Below are 14,036 nucleotides of genomic sequence, written 5' to 3'. Positions count from 1 at the left end.
TTTTTTGATGATCTTGTATTGACAATGCAAGAGGTGAGCACTCTGTAAAGTCTCCTCCAGCACATCCCAAAGACTTTCAATGAATTTAAGGTCTGGACTCAGAGGTGACAATTCATGTGTGAAAAAGATTCTTCATGCTCTCTGAACCATTCTTTCACAATTTTAATCCTGATGAATCTTGACATTGTCACCCTGGAATATGGCCATGATGTGTCTTCCTACATGGTTGTTTAAGAAATAAATCTACACACTCCATCTTTAAGGGTTAAAAGAACCGTCGCCAAACATATAACATGCTAGAAACCTAATAATCACTGTAATAATGATCCATCCATAGATTCTTAAGTATTTGCATATTAAAATGCAAACAGCGACTTTTTTGGGGGGCCAGGCAGTATATTATATAATGAAAATTATACCTTATACATTTTGCTGTCTTAAGTTATTTATATTTTTCTTTAAAATAAAAGCCAGCTGTTTTCATATATATATTGTGATCAAATGTAATGGCACTATTGCATTGAAGGTGTTGTATGAAGTGTCCAAATACTTTTTGGCTCTTGTGTTTTTAATCAGTCTATCTTTAATATGATAATGCTTTCAGGTTAAAAGTGTTTAGTAACAAGGAGGGATACAGTATAACTAAAACAAATATTAAAAATTAAAGGAATTAAAGGGATAGTTCACCCCAAAAATCAATATCCTGCCATTATTTATTTACTCACCATTATGTTGTTCCACATCCGTAAGACTGACTTTCTTATGTGGAACAGAAAGTGGTCGCAGTAGTTAAAGGGATAGTTCACCCAAAAAATGAAAACTATCCCATGATTTACTCACCCTCAAGCAAGGTGTATATGATTATCTTCTTTCTGACGAACACAATTGGAGTTATATTAAAAAAATATCCTGGCTCATCCAAACTTTATAATGGTAGTGAATCGGGCTCAATATTTTGAAGCCCAAAAAAGTGCATCCATGATCCATCCATCATAAAAGTAATCCACACAGCTCCAGGGGGTTAATAAAGGCCTTCTGAAGTTAAGCAATGCATTTTTGTAATAAAAATATCCATATGTAAAACTTTATAAACTATAATAACTAACTTCTGGCAACAGCCATACGCACATCTAATTCTGATGGAAGAGTGACCTCTGACCCGATGCATGACTTATTGATGAATGCGGAAACACAGAGGAGAGAGCAAAAGAAAACACCAGTCACAAATTAGAAGTCTAAAATGAGAATTTTTAAAAAGAAATATTGAAGGATTTCGATATAAGAGAAGAGGAGCTTGAGTTGGTTGCCCAGCCCTATTTCTTTGAACTGCGAGAGGCATCTATACTCACAGCCTCAGTTCTCATTCACTTCATTATATTGCAGAGTGGCCAGAATATTACTTTAAAAACTTTTGGGTTGGAATGCCATTAGGGTGAATAATAAATGGCAGAATATTAATTTTGGGGCGAACTTTTAACATCTGTGTATAATTGAACAGACCTTGGTCAAACTTACACTTTTAAACAATATTGAAAAAAGAAGTGTAAAAATGCATTTTATTTGTATAAAATATTTTGTTGCTTTTACAGAAGGGTTTGCATAGTACAGTACAATCTGATTATGGATATGACATATATATATATATATATATATATATATATATATATATATATATATATATATATATATATATATACATATATATACATATATATATATATATATATATATATATATATATATATATATATATATATATATATATATTAGTATACAGAATAAAGCTGAATTCTGAAGTTTCCTGTATTGAAAATACATTTATAAAAAAATAATTGTGCAGTGTTCCCAAACCATATGAACGAACTGTAATTAAAAAGTAGATTCCTTGTGCTAACAATGTTTTTGTTTTTTAAGTCAAAGTCATATGCAAGGCACTCTATAGGTATTTAATACTATGAATTGTGTTTTCTTTTCAGCTCTGAGTAAAAGTTATAACATGAAAAAAATGTTCCTTGATCTTTTGAAATGTTGTAAACATACTTTCAGAAGTCAAAACTCCTGTCCTTCTCAAAAAAAAAAAAAAAAAAAAAAAAAAAAACCTCTTGTTTTTTTATAATGTCAAAGTGATAAATACACAAAACCCCCCAATATTTACCAACAATAAATGCCTATTTAGCAGCTTGGACTGCCTAGTCACAGTGAAATAATGAGGAGGAAGTGGGATACTACTATTCCTAAACACCAGAAGAATAAGATATGTTTATTTTAGCTGATAATAAGTTGGTTAAGATTGAAAGATGTGTTAAGCCTTTGAGATGTGGTGCTTTTTCTGGCTGTGGGTTACCATAGCATGTGTGACTCTGCATCGACTTCCAACGTTTGCCAAAATTAGTAAAGAGCGGCTGACATTTATTTTTAACAAGGTCCTTGATCACGTCAGTCCAGTCTTAACTATTTGATGGCCGGATTTCAGCATTGTTACTCATTTCACATGCTAAGGCGGCCCTTATTACAGAGCTCTTAAAGGTACAGAAGCAAAATAAGAGCCAGAGAGAGGGAGGAAAATGGTCATGAAAATCTAAATTATGACAGTTTGGGTGTAAATATTTTTTGATAAACATTATAAATGGACCTCAGGAAATAAAAGGATAAAATATGATATAACCCCTTTAAGTTATGAAATTATTATAAAATGTTTGGTGTGGTGTATATTGATCTCAGGATGTCAAACGGCAGTAGTGGACATAGTACCTGGAGGAAGAAAAGAACAGGAAACAGTATTTTGAATTGAGCAATCTCCTTTTTGACTTCCTTGACTGGTGTGCTTTCATTGTTTTCTGTTCTCTTACAGTCCAGTATGTATGTCATTCCCATAGTAGTGATGACAGTACTTGCTGTCCTTCAGCATGATGGGTAATTCACTTTCTGTAAACCACAAATGCATTTTGAGTGACAAGTGTGTCTCTTACACAAGATTTCGTACATTTAGGAATCATTGTTCTTAGTGTGTGTATATACTGCTATACATATCAACATAAAACAGCAGCTGTAAAATGGTCCTCAAGAGTTCAAACCCTGTAAACGGTGTTTAAGGTTTTGGTTCTAGCTCTGAATGAAAAGCTGCACCCTCAAAAGGAAGAGTCTTTAACAGCACGGAACATCTGCAGTGACGTGGGTTCTACTTTCTGTTTTGGGTTCTGTTCTCGGCCGACCGGGCTGTACCCCGCAGACCGACCTGTGGGCTTAAACCCTGGAGAGCGTCCTGTAGGAGTGAAGCCCGTGGAGCGAGCGGGTGCAGGTCGCCGCAGGAATCTGCGAGAGGTCACGAGGTCACCATAACCTTGGGCGTGAGAGAAGGCGTAACCAGATCGACGCGTGCTCCTGCGGGTGAGCCTGGCGCGTCGTGGGCGAGGAGCAGGCTCCTTCATCTTACACACCTTATACCTCACCTGTATTTAACAACCAAGAGGGAAATATTCATTTGTTCATTGTTTGTCCATCCATTTCATCAAACACTGAGACACTTTTTTATACTCTTTTACTCATTATACTACCACAATTTACTCTATAATTTGCATATTGCATAATTCCTCTCATTCTGTCTTCCTCTTTCATTCAGCTACTCACAATGACTACATTTACATGCACGGCAATACTCCAGTATTAAACAGAATTTGGCAAAATTACAGTTAGTGCTGAGTCAAGTACTGAGTCATGTACACACTGCAATCCGAATGCATCATTCCTTGAGAGACAATCACTGCATTCTGCAGAAATTCACTATTCTGAATTAAAAAAAGTGCAGTTTCACATTTTTTATCTGCAGAACAAAATGAAAAAAAAAAATACATTTTATCTTGCAACATTAAGATATAAATGAAAAACCAATGCATTTCTAGAGAGAGAATGACCATTTTGTGGTTTTATCAGGCACTTTTGAAGCTAAGAATTGTTAGTCCTGATTAAATTATCATGTAACAAGTAGTGATAAAACTAATAAGAGAGCATACTGTATGGCAGCATCTTGAATATCTCAAGAAATAACAGCGGGAAAGGAAACATGCATTTGTAGACCAGCAAACTTACAACAAACATGTATACAGGCATATTATGATGTCTGTACATTTAAAATATCGTATTTGGAATATGGATGAAACCTGAATATAGAACTTAAATGGAATTTGATGTGCATGCAAACATAGTCAGTCACTGAATATTCAGAATATGCCAATGTGCAAATTGAGTGAAAAGTGAGCTGAAAAGTGAATTATACATACAAATAGTTCATGGAGTAAAAATGTAATTCTGTAAGTAAACAGAAGTGTGTGTTACAGTATAATGAAGATCAATAATGTGATGTAGAGTGAAGTAACTCTATACCTTGTCATTGATTGTAGGAGAGATCTGGGTGTAGAGGAACCGATAAGCAAACACAGGCAACACACACAGTAGAGCTGTCAATGCAACAGTCAGCCACACGTTGGACTGGTTGAGACAATTCTGGGCAGTTCCTGTAAAACACAACAAACACATAGTATGCACTCTATTCACACTACTGAATAGAAATTAGTATGCAAAACAGCATGTAATATTTCAACACATTTCAAAATATAGTATATAGTTAGTATAGTCAAAGAAAAACTAAATAGTAATAGTACAAATAGCTAAATCTAGTAATGACTTTGTGCAATTTATTTCACAGATGTAAGCTAATATATACATATATATATATATATATATATAAAAAGGTAATAAAATATGACAAGATCTCAGAGTTAAACTGTGTCAGAAAAAAAAAAATCTTAATTATGTCAGATAACACTTAAGCAAAACATGGTCAGGTCAAAGTGTACTGGTAGTCCACTGTATGAAGAATTTTTGGGTATAATATGTCACATTTTACTTTATTTTGCGATCCTCACTTACATAAATGATCTATTAGTGTCCTGCACCCACTAGTAAAAAGTGTCTGAATAATTTTTGGTTTGACTGTATGTATATGTGTATATATATATATATGTGTAAAAATGCAAAAATAACCATATAACCATGTTTGTTTGTTGGTTTTATTTTCCATATCTTTTTAGATAACTGGTATCAATCTCAGACAGGTTTGAGTAGTTTGCCAGGTCTACTTGGGTAAATGGAAACATACTTAAAGATGTTCCACATTATTAAGCAAGTCACAGGCAATATGGGGAGGAAGAAAGATCTTACTGAAGATGAAAAGCATGAAATGGTTCAATGTTGTGCAAAAGGCATGAAAACAACTAATATTTTGTGAAACTGAATGGAGATTATCGAACTATCATACGATTTGTGAGTAATTTACAGCACAAGATAACTCAGTCAGATAAAGGCTTAGTAAGTTTTTGTCAAAAAAATTAATTGTATTAAAAGGGCAGCTATTAAAAAAAAGCCAGTGTTGAGCAGCAAACAGGTATTTGAAGCTGCTGGTGCTTCTGGAGTCTCAAGAAGCTCTTCATGCAGGCTGGCAGTTGTGCGTAAAGTTGCATTTCAGCCACTCCAAACCAAACCTCACAAAGAGAAACATTTCTCTTGTGCTGTAAATTACTCACAAATCTTATGAGAGTTCAATAATCTCCATTCAGTTTCACACAATATTAGTTGTTTATGCCTTTTGCACAACATTGCACCATTTCATGGTGATCATCTTTCTTCCTCTCCATATTGCATGAGAACTGTGACTTGTTTAATAATGTGGAACAACATCTTTAAGTAGGGTTTCCATTTACCCAAGTAGACCTGGCAAACTACTCAACAAACCTGTCTGAGACCGTACTTATTTTTGACTCTCTGAACCCAATGATGAGTCAAAAATAAAAATTGTATGGAGTTGATCCTTCTTACCTACAAATGCAAAAGAAGATGGACGTAACCGGTAAAGTCCATCGGTATACATGGCAAATGTCAAGAAAAAGAACATTCCTAAACTTCCCCAAACGAAGAGATGGTTAACAACAGTCCAATATGAGAGGTCCAGCCCCAACTATAGGGAAAATAGAGCAGAAATGAGTTGAAATTAGTGAAGACTAGTGAAAACACACACATGCAATGCAAGGTTAAACTGACCTGTACACAAACAGTGACAGTGAGGCAGGTTTGAGTAATCAGAGCGAACGACTGATAGTCTGCACCATCTCGTCCGTCATCTCTCACTGTGTCATATACAGCGGCGTAAGGCACAAAAAACAGCACCAGAGAGCTGTAACAGCTGTGAAGTGCACACATCATGAAAGCACGTTTACTGAAGTACTGGCTCAACTGCCCTGGCACATACAGCTGAGGGAACTCGAGACTCCAGCCAGCATTCACATCCTGAAGAAACATAAAAAACAATATTAAGTAATATTTCATTGTAATAAACCAGTCCATTTCTAGCAATAATAACACACAAGAGCATGGCGAAGTGACATATTGAAGGTTAATATGAAAAAAGTCCACTCCTTGCTCTAAAAATATGTTCCTTCACAACTGTCTGAATGCAATATCAATCAGAATTGCATTTGTTTGGACATACACAGACAAATAAATAAATGGTCTATTTATGGTGCATTTTCCATGACCCAAATTTTGATTAATACAGATATACACCAGCCATATAAAACAGCTTGGTTTAAAATTGGTTATGGAATCAAGTTTAATACATTTACATGACACTCAATATTCAGCAATATTACCGATTTGACTGCACTGACACTATTGGATGAGAAATTAGCTGGATGAATGAACTGCTTTATAGCTGAATTGAACTCATTTCATAATGACTGTACTTTACACAGTTATTGAACCGAACTGAATCAATACTGAACTGATTTCAACTGAATAATGACCTTTTACTATTGTTTTTAAAGCTGCTTTGATATTAAATAAAGCTGTGTATAAATAAATGTGACTTGAAAAGACTGATATAACCCAGTTTTGATTAATGAAGGACCATTCTTATGCATATAACACACACACACACACGTTTGTTTTTGTGAATTGCGGGGACTTTCCATAGGCCGCAATGCATTTTATACTGTACAAACCGTACTTTCTATACTTTCTATCCCCCTACACTACCCCTAACCCTAATCCTAACCATCACAGGAAACACACCTTTATTTTTTCACAAAAACATCATTTAGTATTTTTATTAATTAATTTACATTGTAGGGACCGGTGGCTGGTCCCCATGATGTAGGTGAACTCAGGTTTATATTACATCGTGGGGACATTTGGTCCCCACAATGTAATATAAACAAACTCACACACACACACACACACACACACACACACGCACACACACATATCCTACCTGGTCAAACAGACTCATTCCCAGAACAGGCAGGGCAGTGTAAACCAAATTATACAAAGTGATGAAGCCTTCATCATATACTGTCTAGAAAGAGATGCAAGAATCAAGAAAGATTTATATATTTTTATATTAATCGAAGTTTTTGCGAGGGAAATTGCACAGAAAGATGAACTGTTTTCAGCTCTGTTGTGATTGGCTCACCTGAGCAGAAAATCCGCAAAAAAATGCGTACCAGAAGTGCACAAAGGTAAAGGTGAAGTTCTTATAGAAGAAGTAACGCAGGAACTTGCACATGCGCAGGTATGACCAGCGCCCATGTACCAGCAGGAGGCGTTGCAGGAAACGGAACTGAGCAAAAGAAAAGTCACTAGACAGCACTGCCTGCATCCCCTCCTGACCGCTGATACCCACACCGATATGAGCCGCTGCAGAGAGAGAGGATAAAGACAATATGATTAATACAAATATAATTAAATTAAAAATAAAGCTTAAACATACAATAAATAGCTATCTTTTGCAACCAGCTGAAAAATCATTAACCATTATTTACTACTACTTGCTGGAGGCATATAATTTACATAAACTTCTTCTAGAGAAAATTTTTTGGGCACATAATAAATATATAAATAAATAATATCTGCTGAAGTACTTTTAGTAGTACACTAGCATACAGATCTCAATGCTACAGTGTTGTTAAACTATTAAAAATCGTTTTCTGTAATTGAAAGCTGAAATAAAAAAAAAAGTAAATATAAGAATGAAAACTTAAATGAATAAAATAAACGAAAATAACTGAAAATAACTGAATAACTGAACTAAACTGAAGTGCCAAAACTGCTAAATCTAAAACTCAAATAAAAAAAATATATATATAAAAATACATATTAAGAAACTAATACAAATTACAAAAACAAACTAACATTAAAATAAACACTAAAAATAATAAAAAAATTCTAAAAATATTAATAAATACTAATAGTATAAAAATAATACAATGCTACTGACAAGGATTAAATCTTACAAACTTTAATTCTGATTTAATACTCACAGAAACATTTAAATTATTTTCACATTCTGTCTAAAATTCCATTTTGTATAATAAAACAACACAAAGAAGTTTTTTAAGAATGTTTGTTTTATCATACATCCATATTGCTGCAATGCTGAATTCACCTTTAATCATGCTAACATCATTGGCTCCATCTCCTATGGCTAGAGTGACCGCTTTCTTATATTTCTTGACGAGCTCCACCACCTGAGCTTTCTGCAGAGGAGTCACCCGACAGCAGATGACCGTCTTGCACATACACGCCGTCCGCAAAAACTCCAGCTCCACGTTGCTCTCCAGAGCATACGCCTACAAACACAAAGATCCCAGACAACTACATTACAGTGTTACACAGTAACACAATGTCGGGGAAAGTCACTTTAAAAAGTAATGTTACAATATTATATTACTCACAAAAAAGATAACTAATTTCATACTTTTTATGGAAAGTAATGCATTACGTTACTTTTGCTTTACTTTCTTTCAGACTGAATAAAACAAACAAAAAATTAAACACAAATGTGTTGTTTAACTAAAGTCATTTTTGCTTAATGGTATGGTTGAACTGGATCATCAAAAGGTCAACAGGCTAATAAAGTAAGATTAAATAAAGGTGCAGTAAATTTTAGCAGCATCTAGCGGTGAGGTTGCGAACTGCAACTAATGGCACACACCCCTCCCTTTTGGAGAAGCTACAGTGGCCGTCTGGCCGACATGTTATCGTCTGAGAGAGCAGAGAGTAGCCTGTGTGAAGCAATGAGGTTTCTTCTTACTTCTAACAAAGAACGGTCTCTGCTTCTAATAAACCACGACTACTACAACTACTTTGTGTGTATTCAACGTAGTGACGAAGTAAGCTGCCTCTAAAAACACGAACGATTTAGAAAAACAACAACATAGTGACTAAACGTGCTCGGTAGATTTTTTGTCCGTTTAGGGCTACTGTAGAAACATGCCGGTGCATAATGGCTATATGGGGACTTGACATGGAGGGGGGACCCACAGTGTATGAGATAGAAATGGCTCATTCTAAGGTAATAAAAACATAACAGTTCATTATGTACGCTCTTTATGTACTGCTGAAAACAAAGTTATGTATATTATATTGCATTTCTGTCAATAGATCCTCCCAAATTTTACACATTGCACCTTTAAATAAAGTATAAAGTAATGCAAGATTGAGTAATATTCTGAGATTGCATTTCAGAGTTTTTATTCATTTTGAGGAATACTGAATCTGTTTTTGTGCAAGTGAGATGAGTAAATGTCTGCTAACATTTAGAAGTGAACTACAGTCATGTTAGGAGAGGTGTCAGTCAATAAATGGGAAAACATTTGTTTAGTAACTACTAAACAAAGCTGAAAAAGTTACTCAGATATTTTGTTGTAACATTCATATACATAAATACAGGAAATGAGATGGTTTCACTCTGGGCAGTCACGCCCATATTAGTACCAAGAGCAGCATCACATTAAGACATTAGACCGATGTGTAGAGAAGAGAAAGAGACAGTATTTCTCACCAGACTGTGTCCATTTATCACCAGTCCGTACTCTCCATTTACTTTTTCATCCTGAACTACTTTAGGTGTATTACCCAGGATAATCTCAGGAATAAGAAATTTATCTTGTTCAGTATCAGGACACATCTTTAGTCGGGCATCCCTTTTCAAAAGAGAGACAATATAAATATAACTATGAGAACAACAATGTTAAAAAACAAAAAAATATTTAAAAACAAAAGGAGGAAAAAGAATCATGCAAAAATTGCTTTCACAAGCTACATTTAGATAATTTAAAGGTGCCATAGAACGTCTTTTTAAAAGATGTAATATAAGTCTAAGGTGTCCCCTGAATGTGTCTGTGAAGTTTCAGCTCAAAATACCTCATCAATTTATTCATTTTTTTTGGGGCATCATTAAATATGCGCCTATTCAGGCTGCGGCCCCTTTAAATTCTCATGCTCCCCCCTCCCTGGAGCTCACGCTTGCCTTAAACAGCATAAACAAAGTTCACACAGCTAATACAAGCCTCAAAATGGATCTTTACAAAGTGTTCATCATGCAGCATGTATAATCTCAAAAATATGGTATTTATTTGGATGTTTACATTTGATTCTGAATGAGTTTGAGGCTATGCTCCGTGGCTAAAGCTAACATTACACACTGTTGGAGAGATTTATAAAGAATGAAGTTGTGTTTATGAATTATACAGACTGCAAGTGTTTAAAAAATGAAAATAATGACGGCTCTTGTCTCCGTGAATACAGTAAGAAATGATGGTAACTTTAACCACATTTAACAGTACATTAGCAACATGCTAACGAAACATTTAGAAAGGCAGTTTATAGATATCACTAAAAATATCATGATATCATGGATCATGTCAGTTATTATTGCTCCATCTGCCATTTTTCGCTATTGTTCTTGCTTGCTTACCTAGTCTGATGATTCAGCTGTGCACAGATCCAGACGTTCTGCCCTTGTCTGATGCCTTGAACATGAGCTGGCATATGCAAATATTGGGGGCGTACATATTAATGATCCCAACTGTTACGTAACAGTCGGTGTTATGTTGAGATTCGCATGTCCTTCGGAGGTCTTTTAAACAAATGAGATTTACATAAGGAGGAGGAAACAATGGTGTTTGAGACTCACTGATCATCTGAACTCTTGATATTCAACTACACCAAAGTAAATTAAATTTTTAATTCTAGGGCACCTTTAAATTTCCCTAGAACACCCTTTTTTGGAGGCCCACCCAAATGAGGAATGTTGCCTTCGCCCATGTGTTTCAGTACATGATACATATGATGTCATCTGCATGGAGTAGATTACCTCAGCTCCTGTCTGACCTCCTCGGGTGAGTTAGATGCAACAATAAACACGTCGTTCATCTCCTCCCTCAGCAGGTTACATGAGTAGCCGATGTTCTCAGCGGTTTCTGTTAGAGAAAGACAGATAGTACAGTAAACTGTTTTATTAAAGTTTTCAGAGAGCCTTTTGGTAATATATCATTAAAGGAACTTAATTAACAATCCTGCCAAACATGAACACAGGAGCACACACATGGTGGGTAATCATTACATTACATAATGATTATAAATGGCACAAGCACTGACCTCATTACATTACATAATTAAATCATTGCACTTTCATAATGCAAAACATAGAAGTTTGTGTTTAAGTCTTCGGGAAGAGATTGTGTTCATGAAAGTACAGTAAAAGACTTGGGTTTACTTTAATGTCAGTAAATTCCAATTTTCCAAATAACACTGGGGATATGAAAAGGGTACACAAATAGCAGAAAGAAATGGCTGAATTAAATGATGAAGCACCTTGCTTGTCCCCAGTGAGCACCCAGATTTTGATTTCTGCTTTGGCCAGCTGTTCAATGGTCTGAGCAACTCCATCCTGAAGCTTATCTTCTATGGCAGTGGCCCCAATTAACTACACAAAAAGGACAAGATGAAGAAGAGATGACAAGCACTTTAGCCTCACATTCTAAAAAATAGCTAATATTGAGGGTGAATTAAACAGAGCATCAAACTATAACCTCAAATGGTGCTGGTAAACAAAACCAAATGGCTACCATGCATATTATGTGAGCACAGACCAAAAGCAGGTTCAGGCAAATGACATAATGTTTACATTTAGTGCAATTTATATGATTAAAAAGAAAGTATTAGCAAAGTAATCTAAGAAAAATATTGTGCTTTTTTATTATTGGGATAAAAAAATACTGAAAATACCTCATGTCACATAAGTTTTTTTTAATTATTTTAATTAGTTATCACATATTTTAATAATTTATATGATAAGCTAGTCACTTGATATTTTGATATATATATACACAACAGTATGGTGCTGGATATATTTAGTATAGTGTGTATACCATCATATCTTTCTCTATCTCCTCATATAGTTTGTCCAGATTCTCTTCCCGGTCCTCCAGTGCCACACTGGACTCATGGTGGCGCTGTTTCCACTCTGAAAAATATTCCTCATCCAAATCCTTATATGCTAGAACAAGAGTCCTCAACCCCTCTCCTGCAAACTCCTACAGAGTTAGAGAGAAAAAGATTCACTCACCATCAAATATAAAGTTAATGGGTAAGATGTATAACATATGCAACTGTGAATGACGAGAAATCCGTTTGTGAGGAAATCTGCAGAGCTTTTTATGGAGTTCACATGCTTATAAGGTTCTGTTTAAGTTAGGGAATGGTTTACTGCTCATCTAGACAGAAAGCCAAGGCAGCTTACAAGGTTTTGGAATAGAGCTGTATTGTCTAAAGTGTGTGAGATAATGTGAGAAAGACAAACAAATATTTGTTTTGCAATCTTTTTGTATTCTCACTAGCGCCCTCTGGTGTTGACTCACATTGAGGTGTTCTGTGGTGACCTCCATCAGTTTGCTGCAGGAGGGATGTAGTCTCTCATATATGATGGTGTCTGCTCCTTTACAGTACAGGGAGAGTTTGCCCTCCGGATTACGAACTGAAAGGAAACCACAAACTATGTGAGAAGAAATTCTTCTTTATCACTTAATTGGTGCCAGCCAATGCCAGTGTGCATACCAATCACAGACATCCTTTTTCGCACGTTGTTAAAGTCAAGGATGGCTAGCAGCTCATAGCTCCTCTGAATTCCCATCTCCTCTATGGTCACGGTCTCAGGGCTGCGCGAGCGGAACACAAAGCCGAAATTACGCGCGGCTGTGACCAGAGCGCCCTCGTCAGGAGACTGGGCCTGGTACACCAGATCACCTACAGAGCAAAACAGAAGGGAGAAAATGCACTTCATGTTTACCGTACACATACAGTATGTTGAAAGGAAAGGCATGTTATGCACAATCACTTACCCTCCTTTTTCTCTTCTGCCATAACAGTGTGACAGAGAGCTAGTAATCTGAAGAAAGCATGAACTTCTGGAAGCTCCAGCTTTACAGCCTCTACCAGACTGTGATCATAAAAGAGGAACTTTGGGTCCGCAAGCCGGTTAAAGGAAAAATCCACTGGTGTCATTTCCTATTATAAAACTGGAACTCATTAACCCAGCAGACTTGTTAAAAATCCTTGTGTTTGTTTGAGACTTTGCTTCTTACCTCTGTGATCTCCAGCCTCTGTCCGCTATAGTGATCAATAACATCTCCTGTAGGGCAGAGAAAACACATTTTTAAGTTCAAACAGTATCTGTCTGTTTGATCACAACAGGGGAGTTTTATGTCTCAGGATGACTGCATTGGCAATCTGCTGAAATAATATAGGCCTATAAATATAATAAACAACTCATGCATGTGAGATGGTCCTGACCATAAGATTTCCCGTTGATGGAGCATTTGTTGAAGGTCATGATATTCTGGGTGAGCGTGCCGGTTTTGTCTGAGAAGATGTATTTGATCTGACCGAGCTCTTCGTTGAGTGTTGTGGTTCGAGCCTCAGCTGGCGTGCCACTTCGAGCATGATACATGTTCCTGTCCCAGTTGATGTAGTAACTGTTGCCTAACCGAATCACCTCCATACTGCAATGTAAACACAGAGAATGAAAAGGACATTCTTTTCTAAATTAGTGCAAAATTGTTGCATCAGCATGGCAATTTGAATTGACAAACTGACAAAAGTTTAATTGAAAAAAGACAGAAGAGCTAGAGCCAACAGGCTTCATT

General features: G+C 35.9%; 1 protein-coding gene across 3 annotated transcripts in view; it reads right to left on the bottom strand.

Moving 5' to 3' along the window:
• Positions 1–1,716: 1,716 nt before the first annotated feature.
• atp8b5a (ATPase phospholipid transporting 8B5a) overlaps positions 1,717–14,036 on the bottom strand; it is a 32,231-nt gene continuing 19,911 nt past the window's right edge. For 2 of the 3 annotated variants that reach the window (XM_067406223.1, XM_067406224.1), the window contains exons 13-28: positions 13,684–13,892; positions 13,476–13,522; positions 13,233–13,398; positions 12,949–13,137; positions 12,753–12,868; positions 12,264–12,428; positions 11,707–11,818; positions 11,207–11,312; positions 9,893–10,034; positions 8,495–8,678; positions 7,523–7,746; positions 7,322–7,405; positions 6,094–6,339; positions 5,872–6,010; positions 4,381–4,511; positions 1,717–3,449 (exon numbers count right to left, since the gene is read on the bottom strand). In XM_067406223.1, coding sequence (XP_067262324.1) covers positions 3,129–3,449; positions 4,381–4,511; positions 5,872–6,010; positions 6,094–6,339; positions 7,322–7,405; positions 7,523–7,746; positions 8,495–8,678; positions 9,893–10,034; positions 11,207–11,312; positions 11,707–11,818; positions 12,264–12,428; positions 12,753–12,868; positions 12,949–13,137; positions 13,233–13,398; positions 13,476–13,522; positions 13,684–13,892 — 2,581 coding nt within the window. In that variant the 3' untranslated portion in view covers positions 1,717–3,128. The remainder of the gene's footprint in view (positions 3,450–4,380; positions 4,512–5,871; positions 6,011–6,093; positions 6,340–7,321; positions 7,406–7,522; positions 7,747–8,494; positions 8,679–9,892; positions 10,035–11,206; positions 11,313–11,706; positions 11,819–12,263; positions 12,429–12,752; positions 12,869–12,948; positions 13,138–13,232; positions 13,399–13,475; positions 13,523–13,683; positions 13,893–14,036) is intronic. The other variant, XM_067406225.1, reaches the window with a different exon arrangement.

Source organism: Chanodichthys erythropterus, chromosome 13 (assembly GCF_024489055.1).
Source record: "Chanodichthys erythropterus isolate Z2021 chromosome 13, ASM2448905v1, whole genome shotgun sequence".
Lineage (NCBI taxonomy): Eukaryota > Metazoa > Chordata > Actinopteri > Cypriniformes > Xenocyprididae > Chanodichthys > Chanodichthys erythropterus.
This window is presented reverse-complemented; position numbering and strand designations above follow the sequence as displayed.